This window comes from Ptiloglossa arizonensis, chromosome 1 (genome assembly GCF_051014685.1).
Source record: "Ptiloglossa arizonensis isolate GNS036 chromosome 1, iyPtiAriz1_principal, whole genome shotgun sequence".
Taxonomy (NCBI): domain Eukaryota; kingdom Metazoa; phylum Arthropoda; class Insecta; order Hymenoptera; family Colletidae; genus Ptiloglossa; species Ptiloglossa arizonensis.
The window spans coordinates 11534517-11561334 of NC_135048.1; the positions used below are offsets into that span (position 1 = coordinate 11534517).

Genomic DNA, 26818 nt, shown 5'->3' on the forward strand with positions numbered 1-26818 from the left:
AGGAAAACAAGGAAGTGTGTATAATCAAAGTTTAGTTTGTACTTTCGGAGAATTAATTAATTAAAAATCTGCCGGAGACCGAACGAGATCAACATACATCCCAAGAAAGAACTCAAAGAAGGAAGGTGAATCAAAATTCTTATTACTACGTTTTTTTATTTCTGGGCTCAATAGGCCTGGGAGAAAGTTTAGATGCCGCCATAATGAGATCAATTTGTTTGCCTTTACAAGCAACGAGAATAAAAAGCAGACGAAAAAAGTCTGGAACGAGCTAAAAAATATTAACTCCTAAGGAAGGAAAAAATTAGACTAAAATAAAATTCCAAAAAACTTCCAATTCTCTACTTTAATTCGCACATAAATTCAGTTAATGAAATTAAAGTAATCGAAACTAAAATGAAAAAATCTAGAGTTTAAAATTTAACGATGATGTCTATTTTATATCTCGTCTAAATAAACTGCGATCACTATATAATGGTACAGAATCAGATGTATTTCTTTACAAATTTGGGCCTTTTACCATAGATGGCGCCATTCTTTTTAGATCCATATGTTTTGTAAATAGGTAGATTACCAATTTGAGAATTAAACTGTTATTTATAAAACATGTATTGTATTTTTAAAATAAATTCTAACTCGTGTAATCCAGGTGCAATTTTATATGAAATAAGAACAATACCTTTTTAACAATTCTACAATATTTTGATTTAGACTATCTTATAAATTAGTCTAAGAATTGAATGAAGAATTTACTGTGCTTATACTATGTTTAAACTATGACTCTTTTCTACGTTTTTTTATTATCTCTATTTATTTTAAATTATAGTCTTCTGAAATGAATTTGTGAAAGATATTTTTTTATTCTTTTACAATTTGATTTTATAGACTTTTACGGACAATAAAACTAAAGACTTTTACTTTAGGTGTCGTTAGTTGTTACTTTAAGTGAGCGTTAGTTTTCCCTCATTTTATTCGCAATTATTTAATTTCCAGGAATGGAATCTCTGCAAGAAATTTGTCAATATTTATCTCCGAATACCCGATTAGATCTGAAGGCTATTGCCTTGGAACATGTTCTCAGTAAGTACTTATTTTTAATATACGCTTTCTAACCTCAATTTGGTATTTGAGTATTTTTTAAATAATTTTTAAAAGTAATGTGTCACACTATGTTTAACATTCAATAATAGGTATAACTGGAAGCTCAGAGGGACGGGAACTCTTGTTAAAACATCCAGACCTATTAACAAACTTGATTGCTCTAATACAGGACTCATCTACAGCTGTTTCTAAGGATGCTGCTCTAGCATTGATAAACATGACTGCAGATGAAGCTGGAACCAATGCATTTTTGGTGATCTCAGAAATGTCAAAGCCAAGTGAAGACACAAAATATAATTATAATTTAATACATGTTTGTATTAGGTAGACGCAATATTATATAACCAAGGCGGAATACTTTTTCTTCCTTACATTCAAGGTTAATGTTTACAGATTTATAATGGATAAGGAAAGTTTTCTTGCAGATCCATGCTGCATGATACTTTCCAATATGACTAGACCATTGCATTTAGTGGAGAGGGTTATAAAGCTTATTGAGAAAAGTGGGTACTCCTGGGACAGTATTGTGGCAGCATTTACCGCTAAGCAATATAACAATACTGGTGCTAAACTGCACTATTTAGGTCCTGTTTTTAGCAACCTCAGTCAATCTTCACATGTCAGAAGGTGTTATAGAAATTAGCATAATATTTGTAGATATACAATTTATCCCTTGTAGTAACATCTGCTTTACAATTGACTCTAGATACTTGATGGATAAAGACCGTAGCGTTATTCAAAGATTACTCCCATTCACAGAATATGCAGACAGTGTAGTAAGGCGGGGCGGTATAGTAGGCACTTTAAAGAACTGCTGTTTCGATGTGCAAGATCATGAATGGTTGTTGAGTCCTCAAGTTGATATTTTGTCATATCTCTTATTGCCACTGGCTGGACCAGAGGAATTTGACGACGATGATAACGATAAATTACCAGTCAATTTGCAATACTTGCCAGAAACGAAGACGCGAGAATCAGATTTAGATATTAGGTTAAAATGCATGTTTTGAGGTTATTATTCTTCCGAAACGGAAATTTTTAATTTTTAATTATTGTAGGATCATGCTGTTAGAGGCTTTAGACCAGCTATGTGCAACTAGACACGGAAGAAAAGTATTAAGAGACAAAAATACTTATATAATACTTAGAGAATATCACAAGTGGGAAACGAATAAAAGCGCGTTGTTAGCATGCGAAAATGTTGTCGATATTTTAATTAAGTACTGAATGCTTCTTTCTACATTCTTGTTCATTATTCCATTTTGCAATTCAATATTATTTGTCTATTATATAAATTTTAGGACCGAAGAAGAAATAGGTTTGGACAATTTAAAGGAAGTGGAGGTTCCTCCAGAGTACACAGACAAGTTCCATAAAATGGATCAAGACTTTATTAATAGCACATGATGAAATGTTATTGTAATAAACTTTTTGTGGGATGTTGTTTTATCATTTTAACGAATTGCATATAATGTACATAATATTGGTTTATATGTTCGCGTACTGTAATAAGAAAAATGATCCGAAAAGTTGGACTACATGTGATCCGCGATATTGCACTGTTTCCTTTAATTTATTACACTATGTTTAGGTACTTTAGATCATCAGTTCTAGTACAGCTGCAAAGAAATAACAGAAATACGCATTGATGAAAAATTTACGTTACTTGACCACAATCCTAGTAACGTTATACTAAATTTGATTAAGTATATTTTCAGATTCATTTAATTTTCGATGCAAATATTGTAAATTTTGTACCATATGTTACAAGCATGTAGTTATCCAAAGAATAGTTTCTTAAAACTTACTAGACTTATTTTGGATGTCGAGTAGTTATGGAAGATATGTATTTAAATTAATAGACAGGATTAAAAAGTATGCACATGTTTCAAAAATAAGGGAATAAATATCTTTTTATATAATGTAACGGATAAATCACTAATTTTAACTTGCTCGATTCAGAGCCACTTTTGCTGAGATCAAGTCTTGCAGAAATGAGATTATGGTACCGTTATAAAGAGGTCTGGTACATTTCTGACACGTTTCTGCGAAGCACGTAGATAACAGTACCGTTATTAATTAATACCCGTATACTCGGGGCAGTATCGATGGTGTATTTTGATCTATCAGTCGCTTTCCATGCCAATTATTTTTAATAAATTAAATTAAGTAGCTGTGTAATGATCAAAACAAGAATTTCAATTTTTTTTCGCGGAGTGGCTCAGGGGTTTCCGTAAATAAATTACAACTTTTAACGTGCTAATATATTTCTAGTACATTCTAATTTAACAACTCTATTCAACATTTCAATGCGTATTTTTAAAAATACCATTTACTACGATTATTAGTATCTATGTCCTTATAAAAAAGCGACTCAAAGTCTTCTGTATATTTCCTTCTAACCTTTTTTTGTGAACTTCTACACAATTATTGCTTAGTGCTAGAAGAAAATATAACTATTTCTGTATGCAATGAAATGTCTACAGAATCTGATCAAAAAGTTTCATAATTAGTTATTTGAAAGGTGATCTCTTATACCTAAAATTATTGCATTAAATTCCCTTAAAAGAATCATGAAGTCGCACATTCATATACATACATTTTTGAAGTTCTTTGGTACCCTTATTTTTTATTTCTTCATAATTTTAATCTTTATGCAATTCTGATTTTTTTTTTAAATTTGTACCATCAACTTCTTTCTATCTAATGAATAAAATGATTCTTACAAGGTGATAATGTACAAATCTCTAAAATTTGTAGACATTTCAATGCTATTTTTAGGTCGACTACTATTTTAAGGTTATACTGTATGATCTGAAGTTTTTGAGGTAAGGCAAAGTCGTAGACACAACAAAATATCTACATATGCGTGTAAATTTTTCTGTTGTGTTGGATGATGATAAAGAGCAACGAAAACAATGAAGTTAAGTACATCACCTAATAAATTACCTAAATAGAGTTAATAACGTATATTGTGTCCTCAATTGTTGAATATAATCACATTATTCACCTTGTAGAAAGTATGCTGGATACCACTAACACAGTACTGACATATATCAAATTATTTGACTTTACGCAACTACTTCGTGTTATTTGCGGGCCTCGGGACTTTTTGATCAGACCGGACGTAAAAAGAAGGATCATTGGGAGAAGAATGATTATCACGGTAAATAACCTAGACCAGCTTCCAAACTAATGGAACTCCTGATGCTAGAGGCGTTACTGGCTCGTCTGCTGATTCTGTTTGAATCAGCGCCAAAGATAGCCGCAATTTCGGCGCTTTTCTTGATCGAAAGGGCTTCATGATGCGCTCCAGACCTACTGGGACAGTGGGAGAGACATTTCTTGTCCCTCTCCGCGCCACCGACGTACACCAAACGACCTTGAGTGTCCCTGGCACTAACGACTAGCACCTTTTCGCTGTCAGAGGACTGCTGAGACTTTCGTCCCGGATTGAAGAGGTCGTAATCCAGGGCAAGGTTGTTCGAACTGCCATAGCTTGACGACGACTGCTTCTAAAAAGAAACCGTTGCGAGTGAGGTTCGTGTTGAGATTTCGATCAGTTTGACTTCGCGTCAGCTGCAGTCATTCGGAATTAATTCGTTCCATTTCAGGAGAATACTGCACGCCAAACGCATACCCATTCTGCTCCACACAAGCTTCTGGTTGTTGCGCGGCTGAAACGCTAGATGGTGTTACTGCGGCAGCGCGATTCGTACGGTTTGGAACATCTAACCTGTACACGACTAACCTATACGTCACTCGTTACATGAATCGCTATAAAATGCTCTGCTACTGGGTTTCGCATTTTAATTTCAAAATATCAAACGGCACGAATTAATGCACACACGCTTTCGGTTACTGAACAATATGTATTTTAGTGGTTGCCAGCATAACCTCTATACCACTTCGTTACCTTGAGTACGTCCAAACCTTGGGAGGGCGTTCGACTTCTGCTCGCTTTCGTCGTTCGGCTCCTGTCCGGACTTCCTCCTCTGCTCAAAGTGCTTTCGGAGGGCACGATGCCCCTTTGTCTTAATTGCTCGAGTATCGTGGGCTGAACCGATTGTCGCGCGCAGTAACACTTGTTGCTCTCCGAACAACTGTCCGTGTCGCAAGCGCACACAACCGCATTGGCCACGACGCTTGGTTGAGCTTGGATCCTCCTGGACAACGAGCAATAACACTTGTCCGCCGAGACGCAGGTGCACGATTCGGAGTCGTAGCTGCACTCACTGCAACTCACGTAGCCGCTGCTGCTCCTGTTTGCGGCCTGCACGTTCCGACTTAGTCGTCTGCCTGATGAAACAAATGATCAGGATTCGTTCAATTGCCAAAGTAATTTTATTATCTTCCGTTATATCGATCTCTCAGCCAATGAAGATCTGTTGGTCGTCACGTACTTACACGTGTCACTGTCTTCTGAAGTTGTGTGGCAACCTCCAGTCTTGCTCATCCTCCATGAGGATCTCTTCTTCCCCAGTCTGTTAGCCAAAACACGATTCCTGTGGTTGTTCCTAGCGTCGCAAGAAGAACTGCTGCCGAAGCTGTCGTTCAGTCTCCTCGCTGGAAATATCACGGAAGTGAATTCCGTTGGCCCACCTTTTAATCTCGACACGGATCTCTTGATAGCCTTGCCCAGCAGACAGGTCCGACGACTAGATCGTCTTCTTTGAGGCCTCCGACGTCTCCTCATTATACTGGCCGATCTTTGATAAAGTTCGTCCTGCGTTAACGTTGCTGCCAACTTCAATAAGAATTCTTTGTACAGGGGTTTCAGGTCGTTGAAGGACATCCCCTCGGGATCTGGAAACACAAGACAAAAGCAATTGTTAGCCGTGTTCGACGAAACGAAAAGAACCAAATCTCAACGAATCAATGAGTTACCAATAATGGCTGCTAAAATGTCATCAACGCTGGTCAGACCCTCCTGATTCCTGAACTCGTCGAACAGTTCCGTGAATCCCAAAGGAGTCCCGCCCTTTATGCTGTTGGGTCTCCTGGCGCTTCCGGGCTTCAGGAAACTACCCCTTCTGGGTAGCTCAACCCTAGTCATCAAGTCCCCCCTATCCATATCTACGTCGCTTTGAGATCTTTTCAGTCTACCCTCTTGCAGAACCTTCATCGCGTCGTCCGAATGACTGACGGGAGGCTCACTGCCGGCTCTACTCCTCTTCCTGACTCTCGGCTGACTGTATTCCGGTACGTTCAAGTTCGTCGAAGAATCGTTCAGCTGTTTCTTCAACGGCTTGTCCATGGTAACCACTCTGCTCACCCTTCGCCCAGTCGAGACTTTCTCTTGGTCTTTGGAACGTCTGCGTTCAACGGATACAGAGTCTCCAGAGATTTCTTGAATCAATTGATAAGTTTCGCTCTGAGTAGACCTGCCGAAGAAAATGTCCTCCTGCGAACTCTTTATCTTGCCTCGGTCAAGTCTGCTGCTTTTGTTGCTGTAAATGTCCTCCTGGGAAAGGCTGTAGATCTTCTCCGCGTCTTTGAAGTGCTCCTCGTAGAGCCTCTCTTTACTGCCTCGTTTGCTGTTTCGTTCGTAGATCGAGCTTTCATCGTCTTTACTGTTGGTCTTTTCGACTCTGTCGTATATCACGACCTCTAGCTTAGGCGAGTAAGTCTCCTGCCTCTTCACAGCTCCTCCCAAAGGGTTCAGATCGTACGAGTCACGACACTTCTCGGAATTTTGTTTCTTGGTGTCCTCCGTTTCTTTCGCGGGACTCTGCTTCCCTGGACTCTCGCTCTTCTCAGATCTCGTCTTTACGGGAAGCTTCTCGTACCTGTTCGACACTCTTTCGTAAAAATCGGTAGCACCAACGTCGTAGACCTTCTCCGTTTGGCCAAGAGAATGCTCTATCTCGATGTTCTCCGGGGTATTGGATTTGTTTCCAAACAACTTGTTTTTCGAGTTCTGTCGCTCCTCCTCTTTGGATACCCTCAGATCGAGGTTCTTTTGGACGGAGCCAAAGTTCTGAGACGCTGGACTCGCTTTCCCTTTTGGAATTGAATCTCGTCTCCTGCCTCGCGCCTCCAGGATATCCTCTGCCTTGACGTCGGAGTTCTTCTTCTTCCTTCTAGGTGCTTTCTGCACGTCTTCTGGTTTCATAATTTCCTCTTCGGTAACAGAGCTAGAGACCGGGCTCTTCTTCGTTCTGGGTGGCCTCACCGGGTGCGAGGGTGTCGATCGGGTCGGTTCGAGAATGTTAGTCCTGGTGTTGACTCGGCTGTTGGGGCTGGGTTCTCGGGCGCTCGACACGACGGACGCTAAACTGATACACCCGACGCCGTTTGTATGCCTTGGACGACGTCGGTTACCGTCCAGATCGGCGAGCAAGGCTCTGTAGAGTGTAGCTGCAGCAGCCACTGCATCCTCTTCCACTGCACAGGCGAACGCGTGGCATTCTAGCAGTCTGTTCGCTCCTGGTCGTCGCATCACCACTGCGAATATTGGTGGGTAGCTCTCCGCGGTGGTTTTCAAACCCCGCATTGTTCTGCAAATGGATGTTGTTATTCTAGCATTATCGTGACAATGTGAGTTCACCGCATTTAGTAAGCAATAACCAGTAAAATTTGCGAGTGATTCTCTCGGGTTAGGAAATATGAGAGGTCGATGCATACGATAGTATTCGAAAGTCTAGGATCACCTATTTCATTAAGGTTGGGCTGGTGGAACAACTTAATATTCGAATATTCTTAGAATACAAAATAAGTAGCTCATTTAACTCAAAAAACTCGATTTACAATCCATATTGCGCTATTTAAATTATATTTGTTGAAAAAAAATTCGACAAGTATTATACTTCCACCTCTGCTCACTGCATTTGATACAAGGATTGTTCATACATAGGAATTGATGTCATTCAATCGCAGTAATCGGTTACTGAACATAACCTCCTGGTGGCGCGCAAGTAGTATTACCACGTAGATAAGCGATCAATTTCTCGGTGAATATTTTATCACAACCTCGAGTACTGGGACTACGTCGAGAATGAATGAGCATATGACAGTCTTCGAGAATATTTATTTATTTTTATTATTCCCTCAATGGTGCACATCGTCCTAAATAGGAAACTCGAGGATCGTAAGCGATGGATTTTATATATTAACGCTTCTTTGAGAGATCTTTCAATATTATTTACGACTATTTAGAAAACTGAATCTCGTAGGTACCGGGAATATCCCGTGGTCAATAACGTATCAACTGGCACGTGCTAATAGCCATTAAATCTCGACGATTAATTCCGATGTCACGGGAAACATTAATTTCTCCCTGCTTTCATTGACGATACTCGCCTGTAGAGATCCGCGTGCTTATCCTCGCCTCCTTGGTTCTGATCGTGATCGCCGACCAGCGGTAAGAAAGCGTGATGCAGATCGCCGGATGGCGTTCGTTTGCCGCGCAGCCTGAGTGCGCTCCACACGGCAATTCTTCGGAAAGGGTTGTTCCTCTCGCAGACGTCCGCGGTGCGGAAAGTCAGACCGCGTCTGGATACCTCCAGTTCGGCTCTCACCGAGCTCTCCATGCGCTCCAAGAGCTGACGAAGTGGCTCTTGAAGGCCGCGGACACTGGCCACACGGCCACCAACCGGTGCCGCTCCCATGTACTTCACCTGGAAAAGATTGTCGTCAGCGATAATTCAATGCAAACCTTGTTGCAAAGTGCTTCGAAAAGCACCGTCATAATTATTAATGCCGTGCAAGAAATGAACGATCAAGAGGATCCGAAAATGGCGAGACTTTCACTGTGAAGCGAGATTGCGAAACGGGCTCGAGTTTATGTTAAAAAGAAACATTTAAGATTCACGTACTTCGAGTTTCATATATTTAGATATCGATATTTTATTCGTATTTTTTTCACGGGTTTCTAACTATAGTTACATTCCGAATTGTAATGAACGCAGATGGAGATAGTTGATACGATATTCGGAGAAATGTTGATGTCCTCCGGGGCACTTAAATATTTTTATTCCTTTTTCTTTTTTTTCGTTTTTTTCTCGAAAACCGAGAATCTACTAAATATCGCGCTAATTGATTTATTCACTTTTCGTTTACAGTTACCAGACGACTCATATACATACTGGTCTTGATGTTACGTTAGACGAGCTTGCAGAATTTAAACAGTTTTTTTTTTTTACTGTCCTGGATAATTATTGCGATACAATGACGTGTACGGTTAAATGTTGTCTTCAGTTTCTGCCATCGAGAAACGAAAACCTGTTCCTTGCGGATGTCCAGTAACGTCGAAGACCTGCAAAAGCCTATCCGGTCGCACTTTATTAAGCGTTTTATCTTTTCTTGAGCGAAGTATCTGGACGTTTTTCACTTCCTTTCGACACAATTTTCACGAAACGTTACAACAACGATAATTACATTAAAGATAGCGTTATGGTGGTTAAAAGACACGTAAACAAAAGAGAGACGAAGAAGAAAAAAGGAGAGATTAATATTTGAGGTTAGGTTGGCAACTTGTAGCTTAGCTTGATTTTCTGCATTGCAAATTTTTTTACTTTTATTTCTGCGTATCTATATGTTCTGCACAACTCAACTGTGTGCAATTAGTAATGCTATTACTATATTTTCTCTGTTTTGAATAATAGAAAAAAGAATTGCTTATAAAAGGAATATGGCGTCAAGGGGCTTATAATACGATGCCAAGAGGCTAGTTTTTTACGGGTTTAGCTACAGAAATTTACTTTTCAAATAAAATATTCAGTTTTTACATCAGAATCGATCGAGGGATGAATTTTGAAAATAAAAATATTGTGACATGTTTAGTCTAAAACTAATAGCTTTGAAGATTTTCCCCTATCGAAGATACTGGTAAATTGCAAACTCTTTTAATTTAATTTCTTCTATTGCTAATAACCTTGTAACGATACAAATTTCAACTATTATTTGAAATAGAAATAAACGATCTTTCAATATTGTCAGAAAATAAAAAGAACTGGAATTTTGCTCAAGGTTAATTGAGAACTCTTGATTAAATCTCTTCTGTTGCTAATAACCTTGCAACGATACAAATTTCAACTATTATCTGAAATAAAAATAAACGGTCTTTCAATATTGTCGGGAAATAAAAAGGACTCGGACTTTCCTCGAGCCGGCATCGTCCTAGCATTCTTAATCGTCACTTTCATTCCGTTCACGATTCGTAGAGCGTGACGGGCTACCGAGCCTATTTGGAGCACTGAAAAATTCTCCTTCGTTGCCGCATCGGCATGCGGATTTTTCTTATTGCCCCGCTTTTATGGGCCTCCTCTTCCGCATCGTTTCGTTGCGCCATCGATGATGCCTCTCGAGTAACCGAGGTCAACAGAGTTTGTCTCTCTTTGTCGATCGGATCATAGTTCCGTGATCTATTCGTTCAGAATCTTCAAAATTTGTCTTTGATATATCAAACTTACAATCCGCCGTAGTAACAATTCGTTTATTATCATTTATAGGTCTCGATAATTCAATTACGTACAGATACGAGAAACGAGACACAACGGACTATTTTGAACCATGGGAGTTTTATTGTGAAAATGAATCGAAAATTTATAATAAAGTTTTCTCGCGCGAGACATAGTTTCCGAGTGAATTGAATTTGAAAATGCATGGCGTGTGTCCAGTTGGTATATACTATATTGAACGCACACCAGCCATTTTTAAAATCAATTTTTTCGAAAATTAAAGCTCGTACGAAAATATTGTATCGAATGTTTTCAGTTCATTTTTTGTATAGAAATAATCGTGCATTGTACCGTCACGTAAAATGTATTTGCATAAAAGAAACTGAATTTATGTTTAATATTTTGGATTTACTTAATGATGAACAAAGTGTTGTTCGTTAAATGCTATGCATTTTCTCTTTATTTTGGTATCATACTACCATTTTGTGAAACATAAAAACAATCTTTACCTTTTAAAGATATCACTATCGCTAACGCCATTAAAGCTATACATGGTGTCTCGGCTAAATGGGATCACCTAAATACCTGCATTACTTTTTGCTCTATGAAAAAACTTTCTAGGACAAAACTGTACTGTTTTACAAAAACCCACAATATCGAACGATTTAAAGAAAAAAAATGCTGCTCCATGTTTGACAATAACAGGAATTGGAGGAATTGGATGATGTGCACGAAGATTTGATAAAAAGATTTCAAGCACTCGTAATTTTAAGAATTGCAAATGGAGTGTAGAAATAAACATGATTTTTGCTGCCAATAACAACCAGTGATTTGACACGAATACGAATGCAAAGTTAAATCTGTCGCAGGAATGTTTTAAAAAATTGAAATATGTTCCAATGCAAGCACCTCGAGAATAAATGCTAGAAACAATATGGTTATTAGGTTGTTTAATTCGTTTTTCTATGCTTGGATAATGAAACAAAAAAGAACAAGGAAAAGAAATATATAAAGTATTGTTTAAAAAAATATCAATGACCTTGAAATCTTGTAGAAAGAAAATGACCTTGAGAAAAAATTCTTTCTGTGGTTACACGTAGCCCTTAAAACAATGCAATTTTATCGTTACAAATTTTCTTAATCGGTAAAAAATAAAGCAGATGTTTAGGTGATCCCATTTAGCTAAATTGTACACGTTAAATATCATATTAGACAAAAGTATTGTATTAAAAACACACTTACGAGTAACTATGATACGATACGGTACGCGTTGTAAGTAGGGAGATAATGAAAGTTCATCAAGATGCAAATACGGTACGAATTATGTAGATTAATCAATGGTGTACGATCTTATTAAGAATTTTCATCGTTCATGACGACTATTTAAACTATTTTTAAAACTGTGGTAATAGATTAACTCGTTTGCTCGTAGCTGTACGTTCCCATTGAAAAAAAAAAAAAAACAGTCGAAGCGAACTAAATGGAGTTGCACGAGGTTAAAAGTGCGTGGTGGTGCTACATGTACACTCTACTAAAGGATTATCTAACTGGTCCCTTTTTCGTACGTGATCATTGCGTCAACTATTTCTGTATATACGGTGGTTCAGTAGAAACAGATATTTAAGAGAACGATGTTGATCTTCAAATCACCTCTACACCTTCGAAAGTACAAATATATAGTATTTCTACCTTATAGAAAAAATGTGAGAGTCTTTCACTCGTGATTTCTATTAAGCATTGAAATTCTTTGCCACGTTTTCTGTTAGCAAATTGAAGAGAGTTTTTTTGAAACTGTAACATTAAGAAACATTTATTGTTCGATTTACATATTTGTAACATTGAATTTATTCTTTTCCAAGCTTAGATTTATGCGAATTTTCTTAACACAGCGAAATTAATGGTGGACGGATGAAATAAATATTTTCTCTTGCACTTTTTTCTACTTTCACTTATAATCTTATATAAATTTTTTTTTAGAAAACGAACTAAGCAATTGATGATGTTACTTTTCCTTTATTTTTAATGCATGAAATTTCTCGAATTATTTTGCATCGTGGAACACAAAATTAACCAAAAACGAAATTTCTATCACGTGACTCCATTTTAGGGCAACATTTTTCTATGTCTCCGGAGTATCAAGAACAATGTTCGCCTTTTTCTTGATGAAAATCGCGCTCAGCCGTGTCGCATAATTAGTAGCCCGTAATATTAAGTGTTACAATGTTCTTAATCCGTAGTGGCGCGTTCGTTCTACTCTAATTGTACGACATGTTATTTAACACATAATTATTTGTGTCAGACCAAATTTTCAATTCAACTTTGAGTTCGCATTGTTTCTATTATATTTTTTAAATCATCTGTCGCGTGAAATATAATTTTAATAAAATTCAACCTAACCTGGTTCTCTGTTACTTGCAAGTATCGCAAAATATTTTAAACAGCATTCTAAATTGTCAATGGTTTATAAAAAGATTGACAACAAGTTATACGATACTACGGTTAACTGTTTAAGGAATCGGCGAAGCTTAATAAAAACAATTTATGTCGATCTTTTCGACATTTCGAAAATTTATAATATTCACAAATTCCCGTTATCGATCCTCTTTGAAATTTAACTCGGTTTCCTTCTTTTCGAGTAATCAGTTCACGACTAATTATACGTCGATCTAAATTTTATTTCCATTTGAAGCGTGGATTTTTCTGTTGCTCGAAACGATAAAAGCGCGATTGAGGCTGCATAAATTTTCCGTTGCCACGGGAACTGCGAAATACTGGAATCCTCGTGGCAAAAATTGGAGAACATCGCAGAATTATTTTTAATTTTACAGAGAATGCTTCGATTTATCATAATTATTTTGTACATTCGCTAAAAAAATATTTAATCGGTACGAGCAAACGTATAATTGACTGCAGTTAACCTATAATTTTATTCTGGGTTATGTGTTTCGAGATTTAAAGGTTATGTTCTCGTTTCTTAAAAACGGAACGTGTCTCTACGAACAAGGACGTTTGAAGGTCAATTACAGACACTTAACATCCAAACAAATAATTAAGAAATTGAATAACACACGATGAATATTTCTTTTATCTAAAAAAATCTGCACTCATTTTACATATTGCTTTCATAGAAACAACCATTGGAAGTGTGAATAAATATTTATAATTAAATTTTCCAATAATACCACATGGCAATATTCTTGCAAAATAATTTATCTCTGAGGAGATTAAATATATCATTTTTACAATATCGGAGTAGGTAATAAATCTGCATTTTACCTCGGACTGTAACTCTATAAACATATAATCTTTCTTCCGAGAAAGGAAAAAGAAGAAAGACCAATTTTGTACAACTTGAAGATTTAACGTCAACCTTATCCTGAACTTTCGACGTTGCAGATGAGTTTCATTTCCACAGGTCACGTGTAAAAGTTCGTATATTTTGTGCCAGCGTATGAAATATGCGATTAATGCGTGATCGGAGGCTATATTCGTCAGCGAAGTAGGTGAATCCTTCGTTAAGAGGCGCGAAACAGGCGTAAATCCGTCTCGAGAGTGGAACGAATAGCCGTTCCCGCGAGATTTTCTGAGGAAGGGAGAGAGGCCAGGACTCGCGATCGAATTAACATAAGTGAAAATCTCCTTTTTTCATTTGATCGCATCTAATTCTAGTGAAATCTTTTTGTATGCAGGCACGACGAGTAGCGACAATTTGGTTCCGCTGGATTAACTTCGTTTGAAATCTTGAAAGACTCTTATCTATCTCAAAATCGAAAGAAAACACCTCTTCAAAGCGAATTAATTTGTTCCTCGAATATTTCTCCATTTCTATTTCTCTCTTTGTCTCTTATTTAACTTAAATTCCATATTACTTAAAATTTATCTTGGTTTTCTCAAAAATATATCTAAAAGTGACAACTGTCCCTCTAAAAATCGATCTCTGGTTCATCGTTAAAAGAATTGAAAATTTTTCCTTGACGATAAAATGATACTTGTATTAATATCCGAACCTCGAATATCCACTTCCGTTGAATTGTTTACTTTGGAAGGGTTACGTGTGTCCAAAAGGACGAATGTTTCGTATCTATTGGAGTACACAGGGAATCGTTGCCTCAAAAGGCGGCGAGTGTGTTCACTGACACATAAAGTGGGGGAAAAAATAGAAAAGAAAGTAATTTATATATTTACCGGTAAAATGGCAGCGGCGCATTCCCCGGGTGTTCCGCTTTCGGCTTCCACGGAAGCGAACATTGCCTCAATTCGCGCCTGGACTGCGCTATTCACCCTCCTTTGTTCATCCGCCCCGACATCGTCGATCTGGTTCGAGTTCATGGTGGAGACACCTCCGTACCAACCACCCATGGTGGACCCATAGATCGACCTGAAAAGTCGAAGGTAAATTTAATATTTTCACACGTGAAGATTTAGGTTAGGTTAAAGATACTTGGACAGATGCCACTGTTTCGTTTAACTAATTATTATTTCTATTTAGTTGAGAAAAATATTATCAAGAATCGAACCTGGAGTCTTCGAAAAGGGCATCGATTCGAGCCTTGCTCCTGAGGGAGCATTCCGACGCAGGACCGGCCAATCGGAATCCATCCTCGTAGCGGGACATCCCCACGCAGGACATATTGAACCGATCGGTTGTATTAAACGATCTGAGGGTCCAAAATCTCTTCTAAGCTCTCTGGAGCTTTTTCACGCGTACTTCCGTTGAATGACGTCATTCGTTCTGGAACAGTTCAATCGATGTTTCGATCGGATCATATATCATCGTGTACAGGATAATCGTCGAGAGAATCCCAAAAATATAGTTACAGACTTCGATCTCGAAATGTCTACGTCTTCGTAAGTGACTTCGACGATGGATCGGTCTAACGATCGCAACGATCAAGATAGATTGCCGTGGAATGATGTACCTAGGGAGGATAGCCTCAGTGTCTGACGGTGGAAGCGCGCGAAAAAAAATTTGAATACTCGAGCGCGCGGTAAAAAGTTGAAAAGGATACGCGTCGATGAAAAAAATTTCAAAGATCGGGGGGCGCCAACTGGAGGATCTCCCCAGGATCTCACCTCGTTTCCACGGACCCTTGCCACTGCTCTTCAGCATGCGTTAAATTTATGCGGGTGCTCGGTACGTTGTACGGCGGCAATTAAAACTGTAATTGCAGACGAGATTTGATAAGAAATTTTCGATTCGCCGGCTCCGTTTCAACGCGTTGTCCCGAGTAAAAGTGACGACGATCGTAATTTCACCCTTCCGAGGACTACTTTTAGCCTCTGACGTTATCGTCCGCGTTGGGCGAAGGATCCCGCCAATGACGCGCCACGAACTTTCGTGACACACTTGTTTTTATTCGCTTCGTGTATTTCTTTAGGAATTTTTGTTGCACTCAATTCGCATTCGGCAAGATTCTAGAAGCCCGAAGCGAGAGAACTCGATTGGTACAGTAGGGGGAATGGAAACGATGGAGTCAGTTTCGAACGAAGGTTTGAAAAGTAATCTCGCACGATAAAATAAAAGGTATTCCTCTTTCACAGGAAGATTTTCATTAAATAAGTTTCACTGAAGGTGAAATATAAGTTTGGAGCATGGTAAGAGTAATACTAGCGTGAACAGCAGTTCCACTACCATTCCTATTAACGTGCTGAGATTACTAGTAACTGATAGATATTGTACAGAGAAACAATAGGATTTTCGTTAATTATGTTTCACTTCGGATTGATCAGGAACCGATATGTAATGTTAGCAGGAATAGTAGTACGAGATCGGTGAAAATTCTAACGTTATAATTTTATTAGATTGTAGCAAATTCTTTCTAGCACAACAAAATTTAAATTTATTGAAAATTATTGTTACCATTATCTGCGTGCCAATTTATATTACATTTAATAGTTTCTTCGGAGTAAAATTCATATACAGGGTGTCCTTATAAATTCCATCTATTTTTTTTAACGAATCGTCAGTTTTATAGGCTAGAAATTGTAAAATCGTGAAGCTTGATACTCGCTCGTGCAGAATTATCGCGTGCATGCCATCGGAATGACTGTTGCTCGATTTTCACCGACGATGCGTGAGACTCAGTGCGTTTCTTAAATGGAAAAATCGTGGAAAATATTTTCACAGTGGATCCCTGGAATGTTCACTTCTAACGGGACACTTCCGCGTACTTAGATAAGGGTTTTTCCATTATAGGAAAGAAAAGTTATTGAAAATAATAGATGTACAGTGTATTCCATAATGAGTGGTAAAACAAAAAGGTTGATATTACAATATCCACGATTCTTTCGAAAAAAAATTATCTCCGTCATATTATGCCCTCTTCGAAGATACAATAATACCGTAAATCTCAAGATGGTTTGTTTCGGTTCAAACACCCTGTATATCGAATACATATTACCATTCCTTTTTAACGTTGTAAATTCTGCATAATGAAGTTAAGATTAGATAACCCTATGGAACTGTCCTTCTGGTGCAGTGCCTCTCAAACTTTTCTTACGTAGTACTGTTTTCTTTAGTTATATCGGTTTGGGGACAACACTCGCACCAATTGTGAATATCATTCATATTCGGCTATCTAGCATCTTTTAGACCACATAGAAATTGAGAAAATTGTAGGTTATAAGTTTTTAGAAAAATTAAACTAGACCCGGTTACATCGGTTTTGTGTTTCAGTTATATCGGTTTGGAAACAAAATTCATTCCAATCGTGAATTGAACTTGTATTCGTTCAGCTGGTACCTTTCAGACCACGTAGAAGCAGAAGAAAGTCTAAGTTATCTTCCAAATTTTTGAGAAAATGAAGCTATAACCGAACACTACTCGGTTATATCGGTTTTGTGTTTCAGTCATGTCGGTTCGGAGACTAGATTTGCTTCAATCGCGAATTAAACTTATACTCGGATTATCTGACGTCTTTTAAGTCACATAGCAGCATAAAAGAGAACATATCGTGCAAATTTTTGGAAAAACGAATCTAGACTGCTCCAGTCGCATCGGTTCTGTGTGTTTCAATCGTCGTGGTTCTGGACGCTGGTCCATCAGAAAATCCACGTAGCCCACTGGTAACAGTTCTAGTGTAACGCTATTCATTAACGTGTATTTTTGATCACGTTAACGGTCCAACAGACGCGCTACCGTAACACATCGCCTCCATGTGATTTTAATTTCTAATTCTCGTTCAAATTCCGTCATAAAACAACCCGTTCCGACGAACGGCGCTTTTTTTACAGTTACCAGGCCCGATCGCACACGTCGTGGGGCACTTCTCTGAAAGCATCGATGTCCAGCGTCCGTTGCCACGGCTGCTTACACGTTTTACGGGATAACTGTCGTCGAAGGCTACACGAGCGTGTTCATCTCGCCTAAACGGAGCTCATACTGCGATCCAGACACGTGTTCCGTTGCACGGCAGGTCATGAGGAAATTGATTATCGAAACATGGTCTTGGATTACGGTGATGTCGGGGTCGATTAATTGCGCCAATGAGAACGAATCGATTCGCGTAAGTGAACGTGCCGTGTCAGGGGCCATTTTCATAGCGTGCTCTCAGAGGTATACTCGGGATAACGAATGTATTATACTTGTTTCTGCTCCTACGGGTCTCAATGGAGTCGTTATCGGAATACGAATATTATTTATTTCTTATTCATCGAATGTGTCTTACTTCTGTTTAAGCGCGTTCGGTCGAAGTTGAAATAGCGATGCGATTGAAATTTAGTTTCGATCGCTTTTATTTCGACGGCGATTTAATTAAACAAATTTTGAATTAACGAACCTGCCTAGAATTATCTCGAACTTGAAGAAATGATTGAATTTATCGAAAGGTGGAATATCGTTGTGCTTAATTACCGTTTTTTAGATTGCGAGTCGTGTATGTATTAAGGCAGGAGTATTAATTATACATTTAATGGAGCGTCCGATAAAATTTAACTTTTGAATGTAATTTAAATGAGAGTGGTACGTAGGTTTTAATGGGACGTGCTTGAGACGTCACGAAACATTAATTTTATTGCTCAATCTTCTCAATACTCCAGACTAATAAAATATTCAAAACTTTTATAGAACAACATTTTTTTGTAAATGAATGAAAGTATAATTTTTCATGGAGAGTCGTATTTATCAGACAAGATCCATTTTTAACTAAATGAATTGGACATTGTACGTTTTTAAATATCTACCAACGATTTAACTAATTGTATCGGTAGCCTTTCTACTTTTGGCGGGAAACTTTGCTTTGGTTTTCTGTTTCTGGCGTTTAATTTGACTAAATTTTTTGTTAATCAAATTTGTGTATTTAAAGTTATGCACGATATTTTTAGAAAAAGTTACACACTCCTTTATACTTAATACTAGATGTATGCAGAGCCTTGCCTTCTTTGAGGTTAGGTTAACAGTACTAATATAACTTTAACTGACCTCAATATTATATTTAAATAGATAGTTACCTTTATTTTTATACATATTTTTTAAAATTAATACACCATTTCATGTTGTATGAATCTCTGGTATTATAATTGCAAGTTTGGTACAGAATTTTAGCATTCGATTAAACAGTTTGAAATGTTCTTCTAACCTCAAAATAATATCAGAATTGTAATCTTTGAATTGCCATGTTGCGTGCATGTTTCACCGTTCCGGATGTAAACAAGCAGTGCACAGTGTTTAACGCTAAATTATAATCTAAATATTTTGAAAACGATTAGACACACCCTGCAGAACTCGAAAAACTAAAAAAATCGACACTTAAATCTTACCTACTCTTGTACTTCCAGAGAATCTATCGATATAATATTCTGATAACACGTTTCATTATTTAAAATAGCAAGAACATAATTTATATTCTTGCTAAGTCTAAAATTTATATTCTTTATCGTTTTTATTGTTATTTAAAATTGGATGCGTACATTTTTACATTTTTACAGTCCAAAGAAGAGGTACTGTACAATATCACTAATCTAACCTTAAATATTGAGGTAGTCTGTTTCTTATCAGAGATCTGATACATATATTTTCATTTGCGCAATAGGCAACCAAACCGTTTTAAAGGCGCGGGAAAAGTACAGGGCAAACATTTAAAATAATAAAATAATTTCGATTCGTTTGGTTAACAATAATTTCGCTTCGTATGTTAAATCTTGACTATCGAATATCTACGCAAACGAGCTCCAATATATTTTTCTTCTCTGTTTACCTACGAAATATGATAGAAATCGATGCACAACATTTCGCGTGGTTCGCTCGCGAGTTGTCACTGTCGAAGGCGACGCGTATTGAGGTCGACGGACAGACTCACGACAGCCTCGCGCGTGTCGGCGAATCGCGCGAAGAAACAATGTGCGTTTGCTCAGGTTTGAAGCGTGGATCGTTCAACTTACAATTACCAAGTTCACGGCTCGTTTGCTGTCCGCCTTCGGCTTAATGGAAATCGAACAGACGGACGGAAGCCGCGCAACGAGAAACACCTCGGGTGTTCGCCCGCTGGGGAAAATCGTGTCGAACCTCTCCAAACCTTTCTCGTTTCGTGCAACGAGGATGACGGTTGAAAAAATTTGCTACACGTTCCAAGTAAAATTAACATCTCACACGGCCTCGAGAAAGACGTTAAAAGCTGGTAGCTGGAGATATTTCAATGTCTCTAAATATTTTCTCTTTTAAATACATTCCATACTTCTTCATTGTTGAAATTTCAATACGGACAGCATTTTATCATTGCGTTCGAAAGAAGTACGGAGCTACGGTAACAATAAAACACTTACGCGTCTACGTAGACGATTATCCAATCCATTTACAGAATTTAATATCTTTCAGAATACGTTACTACTCAGAAACTTTTAATTATCCACCACTTGTACAATGTCTACGGAGAGACTCTACTATGAGAACCCAGTCCGAGTTTTCTATTTATATTGACATAGCTAATTCCCTAGTGCGTTCGCGTAGACTCTATCTTCAAATATAACAGACAAGAATTTACCTATTTATTCTCAAATTGGATAAACTCTACCAATCACACGTGTAACAAAAAGAAAGGGCTACAATTACTACAGCGTCTAATTAGAACACTCGATGTCCATGAACCTCTCTACGAGAGTCTCACTCTTTGGTGTCTTCTCCATCTATCTCTATTTTTTCTATCCCCAACTTTCCAATCCTTCGGCCCTGTTCCCTAGGGCAATCCGTATCCCCGTAGAAAATTCGTTCCACTTACTTTCATGCAGTTGTCGGTATCCCTCTGAGATGTCCAGCCTCAATATCCACTGTTGAACTTTCCCGAGGCTCCGCGAGCTAATCCCAAAGTGCACTTCCACATCACCATCGCGAGTCTCGTACAAATCACACCACATAGGCTCACAGATCCTCCGTCGATCGATGCGTATCGCGCGGTGTACCTCGCGAGAACTGGACGTTCAACTCGGTTTCGTGCGATCTCGTCTTTCGGTCCGTGGACCACGGGTCGTAACCGTGGTGGGCGCGCGATGAAAACGCTCCTGTTGACGGTCGACCTTGGCCGCGAGTCGATCCGGATGACCGTCGACGTGAAACTGCCGGGGATGTTCCGCAGGAGAGACTCCGAGTTCTCTAGCCAGTGAGTCGGCTCCTCCGCGGTGGAACGAAGAGGAGGAGGAGGAGGAGGATGAAGATCGACGGAGAGAGCCTCTTCCACGGCTCGCCTTTGCTGCTCCCGGGAAGGGTGAACGTTTGCCCAGGCCTCCTGCCCGGATATTTCGTATCGCGTCTCGACGGTGACACTCTCGTGTCATCCTGATTAATTCGAGACTCGCTACGATTAGTCCGATGATTGCTCCGCGAGACTTTCGATGTCAAGACCAATACTTTCATAACGAGTAAGAAGAATGGGTAACGGTTTACTTTTATTTGCTCTTTTTCGGGATAACCTTACGTCCTTACGTTTTTGGACAACAGGATGAAGGGATTTTGGTATTTCTGGAAATTTTACACCGAATCGAATTCAGATTTCGAGGTTTTTCGATTTACGAAGTGGTTGGCATTTCTCTTGGTATTTTTTATTTATTTGGTGGATAGAGGAAGAATCAGGGATGTAAATATTTTTGGAATAAAATAATTGACCTGTTTCGGTCGTTTTGATCTGTTTTGGTCGACAGAGGAAGAATCAGGGATGTAAATGTTTTTGGAATAAAATAATTTACCTGTTTCGGTCGTTTCGTTTGACATTTTTATTCGCTGATATTTTCGAAGATTTCTCGAGCAAATTAATATTGTTTGAAAATATTGCTGCTTCGTGTGTCTCTGGTAAATACTTTATCGGTTTAGTAGTACCGATACATTTTATGCTGGATACTTTTTAGAAAGTTTTCGTGTTCGTATATAAAATTTAATACGCTGGAAAATTATATTATGTTGCATACTATACGAGATGATTAATCTATGTTTACGAATTAACGTTTAATTTTTCAATAAATAATCAATAATTTCTTTCTGAAGATTGTAAATACATTCTTGCCGCTTGCTTATTAAATATTTTTACAGAACGAAAGCCATTCGGATGTGTTATAATAATAATTTATTCAAATTTCCGCGCTTTAGTAACCCGATGAAATTCAGTATGCAGGAAAGCGGGTCAAAAACTAGTTACGTATATTACACTAATTACCGTATTTCAGTCTGCAATCATTATCTGAAAGCAACACTGGCATTACGAAGGAATTGGAAAACTCCCTGCCTTTCGGTACTGCTATAATGTATGCGTGAAATATTTCCATCGAAAACAAGTTCGAACAAATGAAATTTAATCGTACTTTTCACTATTATAAGAGTGCATAACTTTATTAGGAAAATTTAATAAGAATTTTTCAATCGCGAAATAAATCTTTTTTGATTGATAGAGTAATCAATTTTCTAATCGAATATGTGTACACTTTTGAATATTATTGGATATTATTAAGAAAATTACTAAATATTTTAAACAAAAGAAATTAGAACCCGTTACATCGTAATATTGATCGAAAGCTTTAAGAAATCAAGCAATACAACTTAAGTCAATAATAAGGCCCAACTGACCTAAAAATCTGCTCCAAATGTTTCATTGTCAAGAAGATTCGAAAAATGTTTTAATCTATAACCAAAGAGAGTCATACGTTTACCAAGTTGACGTCAGTGCATCTAGTGATCGAAATATTGCAAAACGGTCCCCGAAAAATCAAAACCAACGTTATCAACTGGCCCAAAAATCACACGCAATTGTTTCACCGTCTAGAAACCCCACTGTTATCCCACAGTATCCCCAAAACAGATCCTGTATATCGATATCTCTGTACGACCAACTGGCCCAAAAATCACTTGCGATCGATTCATTCTCTAAAAGTCCCGAGAATCCATTCGGTATCTAATACGAAAGTATCGTAAGTTCTTCCAGAGCTGACATTATCTTTTACAGATGCGGGTACGTCGAGTGGTCGAGGAGGTCGCGAGGCAGGGAAAAAAAAATCGATATCACCGTGACCAACTGGCCCCAGAAATCACTTGCAAATGATTCGCGTATATCGAGAAGGGGAATCCTTTCAATGTCTGGCGAAGTGGGGCCATAAATTCCTGCAAAATCGACAGCGTTATCACCGAGTCCAGTGACTGGAACACTACAATGCAGACCCGAAAAGTAAATGTCACCGTGACCAACTGGCCCAAAAATCACTTGCGTTTGATTCACCACCGGGGAGGCTCTGGAAACTTTACGATGCCCAAACAACGAGGATCATAAACCCCCGTAGAACCGACGTTATTATCTGTTACAGTTATCGGTGCATCCAGTGACCAACATTTTTACACCGGCCGGGAAAGGATACGCGGGGTCAAGGAAGCAAGGGACAAGGAGAACACGAAGAAGAAGAGGAGGCGAAACATTACGGGAGAACCCGCAGAGCACGGTCCGGAGTCTCTGGTTTCCGTCACTGGTCCTCCACGCCGTGGTAACGCCGTAACCGATAACGGTACCGTGCTTCGACGGTGCTCACCAATGTGAGAGTACTGTTATTCCAACGATGCAGACGACCTCTCTCTTCCACTCTCCTCGCCGCCATTCTTCTTCGTTCCTCTTCGTTTCCCCCCTCGATGCTACACCGACGTAAGTACATCGTCGCTAGTCACTCTTACGTTCGCCAGGATCGTAGATCGATGGCGACGCAAAGAGCGATTGAAAGTTCCAAACAAGATCACCGAGGAACGAGAGATCCTAGCCGGATCAGTGTCTGATGGTGTTTTCGTGGACAGTGGATCGAGCGAATGAAATCGATGCGGAGATCCACGAGGCTGTTAAAGAATCGGAGTTGGGTGATGTAGAGATCGTGGTGCTCCGTTGGACGAGTTAGGTAGATACTGGTACTGAGCCATTAACGTCGAGGAGACAGTAAAGAGCAGCTAAGATACACACGTGTGGCAATCAGTGAGATTGTTAAGGGATAAGAGCTGGTTAGACATCGAGTAAGTAGGAGTCGGTACAGGGCGATTAAAACGAACCTGAGATCCAGGAAGATAACTAGAGGAGCAGGATTCCTCGCGATGTAACTTTCTTAACATCTATCTGGAATTCAATGAGATTCTTGAGGCTTGGGGGGCCAATGTACTGTGTTTAGTTGACACTGGGTAGGTACGAGTTAGAAAGGGCTATTAAAAAAAATCTAGAGTACGTTAAGATTGTCCACGGTACGAGATTTGAACAGCTGATGGTCTCGTCTAATAAGGGTTTGTTGGACATTTAACAGAAGTCACTAAAAAATAATTAACGTCGATCTTGGGGTCACTTGGGGGGAAGAAGATTCGAGTAAGCATTTTCTGGCATTTTATCGTGCACCAGACATATGTAGGATCGTCAAGATTGTTAAGTGTTGTGTTAGACACGAGAGAGGTCAATAGTCAGTTACGTGATCTAACGGAGGATGTCAATATTTAGCACAGAAGCGGCCGAGTGCAATTTTGTTTTATTTTGTTATTTGTGCAGCGAGAGACTCGAAGTTGCGTTACACGCTCGCAATAGAGGTTAATTTGAACGTCGTGTATCATTTGAAACGACGTGTAGAATGTTTCTAACCTTCTTTATAATGGCAAGTGAATCAGTAAGAAATTCTAAATTACAACAGCAATTAATGGCGGCGGCGAATGAACTTAATTCGCATTTGAAGATTTCTATGCTCGAAATCTTATAAATAATGGAAATTACATTGAATCAATTTTGTGATTAATGTTGGAATTTTCCATTCTCCAGCTTTGTAATTTGTCTCGTACATCTTGAAACAAAATTAAAGTTAGTTATAACCAGATGGAGCTACATTCGTCACGGTCATAGCGCTTTAATAGTCGGTAATGGGATTATTCGCGAGGTAGGGATCAAAGTTCGCGAAGATTTGAATAGCTGACTTTAATCCGAGATGCTAACGGTACACGTATATTCGTAAATACGACAAAATTACGTCTTCTACGAAATCCTGTTACGTATGTTAATTTCTTTTCTAAGAACTCCATGCTTCTCTACATTTTTCTTACCTAAAACATTACTGCAGCGAAAGTGATCGTTTACGCGATAAACGTGCACGTCATTAACGCTTTCTATCGTAAATTCTTCTAGGAATCATTAACAATCAAGATTCCTGGTATCGTTCAACTTTAAAAGTACAGAGATAAAAAATTTTTAAATACCACCGATAACGTTGGATAATAAAATATCATTGTCGATTCGTTCGATTCGTTTGGAATTTGAGGAATGCAAATATTCCGAGACATAATTGTTTATTGTATATAATAAAGCGGCAAGAGGAGTGAGGACATTTGCGATGAAAAAAATTTGCTGACTTTTAAAAAAGTATGCGACGTGCGAAACGTGTTTGACCTTTCTTGTGTTTACGAACTCTTTCGATTAAAATGTGCCTCGAGTTTTACAACAACGTCCAGTTATTTATGCGTTATACCTTCGCTCTGGTTGCATCGGCGACAGCTGGCGGACGTATGCCGCTTCAACTGGTCGAAGGCGGAAGTTATCGTCGTTGAGAATTTTTTCGTAAAGTTGTTTTCGCACCTGTCGCTACTTCAAACTTTTTTAAAAGACTGTACACAACCTTCCAACGTGCAAAAATTAAGAATAGCTACGACTTTGGCCGATGAAATGTTCACAAAGGTTCGAGTTAAAATTGAGTTAAAATTAATTAAAATTGGAATCGGGAAATAAGAAACGAACAGCTGAAAATTTTCAGTGGAAGTAATTTTTTAATTAAAACGTAAATATATTCAAATTTGAATTAAGAGTAGAATTGGAATTAAAACTATAGAAATGAAAGAAATATATATATTTTCTTTAGAAAATTATATTTCACTTTAGGTTAAATGAGATCATATAATAATTATCTGGCGCAACGATATTGTAATAATTTATTACAGTGCTTCTTTAAATAATAATTTTTAAATGTCCTTGATTGAATACTTTATTCCAAGAAATGGTAATATTTATAATAACTATCATTGTGTTTCTTCCATACCACTACTTACCACCAACCAAAAGAAAAAACTTTTGATGTTATTATCTGTTAAAAAAATTCTGAAGATTCATTATTATTTTCGCAGGAGGGACCAAATTATTGAAACTGAAAGATTTTTTGCACAATAAGTCTGGTCTTGCGGCTCGTCTCATCATTGCTTTTGCAAGAGCCATGTTTAAGTAACATTTTCACATAATTGTACTCCAATTATTTCGCTTCGCGCAAAAATGGAGCGAACTATAATTGGAGCTGTCCGCTTCAAATTGCAGTCTTCGATTCCGATTCATGTGTTGAAAGACGAAGCGCGATTAATTCTTAACGCATTTACGACGACAGTTTAAATAATCACTTCGAGTAGAGAATTACGACATCGGTTGTATCTGACGTCGAGTCACGAAAAGAAATTGTTTAATACACATAAGTCCATGCCTGGTTGCAACATTGGCCGCGTAATGTTGTAATTCGACCGCGATTATTATTTCAGTTATTAAGAATTGTTTGATACATTTAGAAAGAAACAAATGCGGTGTATCATAAATTTTCAGTTGACATAAAAATGAAGTTATGAAGCATGTTTTGAAACTTTTCTAGGAATAATTAATTTCTACTACGTTTAAAAGTATGATTATTTAAGTTATTAACAATTTAATTAAACAAAAAGTAGCCTCAAGAATGGTATTATAATTGTAGATTTAAATAATTTGAAGACTTCGATAATCTATTTTAAATACAGAATACTAGTTACTCGATTTAACAGAAGTAATTGAGGCAAAATTTTGGATTCGAGAATGGCACTTTTATGATTTATAAAC

The 26818-nt window shown here is 38.1% G+C and overlaps 2 protein-coding genes and 1 long non-coding RNA gene across 12 annotated transcripts; 2 read left to right on the plus strand and 1 right to left on the minus strand.

Annotated features, from left to right (window-relative positions):
• On the plus strand, positions 1–2540 carry LOC143153083 (protein HGH1 homolog). 2 transcript variants are annotated; one of them, XM_076323901.1, is made up of 7 exons: positions 1–125; positions 994–1080; positions 1191–1425; positions 1495–1728; positions 1808–2092; positions 2160–2321; positions 2403–2540. In XM_076323901.1, exons 2-7 carry the CDS (start codon positions 996–998, stop codon positions 2506–2508), a joined length of 1107 nt encoding a protein of 368 aa, XP_076180016.1. In that variant the 5' UTR covers positions 1–125; positions 994–995; the 3' UTR covers positions 2509–2540. The 2 variants fall into 2 exon arrangements, with proteins under 2 accessions (XP_076180016.1, XP_076180006.1); XM_076323891.1 differs by lacking the exon at positions 1–125 and having other exon boundaries at positions 873–1080.
• On the minus strand, positions 2362–20834 carry LOC143153063 (uncharacterized). 3 transcript variants are annotated; one of them, XM_076323838.1, is made up of 8 exons: positions 20714–20834; positions 15020–15234; positions 14688–14880; positions 8404–8720; positions 5989–7601; positions 5509–5907; positions 5018–5400; positions 2362–4616 (listed from the first exon to the last, which is right to left on the minus strand). In XM_076323838.1, exons 2-8 carry the CDS (start codon positions 15130–15132, stop codon positions 4263–4265), a joined length of 3372 nt encoding a protein of 1123 aa, XP_076179953.1. In that variant the 5' UTR covers positions 15133–15234; positions 20714–20834; the 3' UTR covers positions 2362–4262. The 3 variants fall into 3 exon arrangements, with proteins under 3 accessions (XP_076179953.1, XP_076179961.1, XP_076179970.1); XM_076323855.1 differs by lacking the exon at positions 2362–4616 and having other exon boundaries at positions 5199–5400; positions 5505–5907; XM_076323846.1 differs by lacking the exons at positions 14688–14880; positions 15020–15234; positions 20714–20834 and adding an exon at positions 8919–9163 and having other exon boundaries at positions 2363–4616.
• Positions 4512–26787, plus strand: LOC143153089 (uncharacterized). 7 transcript variants are annotated; one of them, XR_012993719.1, is made up of 5 exons: positions 4512–4641; positions 4716–4816; positions 17736–18007; positions 22922–23140; positions 23277–26787. It is a non-coding gene; the product is annotated as an uncharacterized LOC143153089 (long non-coding RNA). The 7 variants fall into 7 exon arrangements; XR_012993718.1 differs by having other exon boundaries at positions 17736–17917; XR_012993717.1 differs by lacking the exons at positions 4716–4816; positions 22922–23140; positions 23277–26787 and having other exon boundaries at positions 4556–4641; positions 17736–18627.
• Positions 26788–26818: the final 31 nt, after the last annotated feature.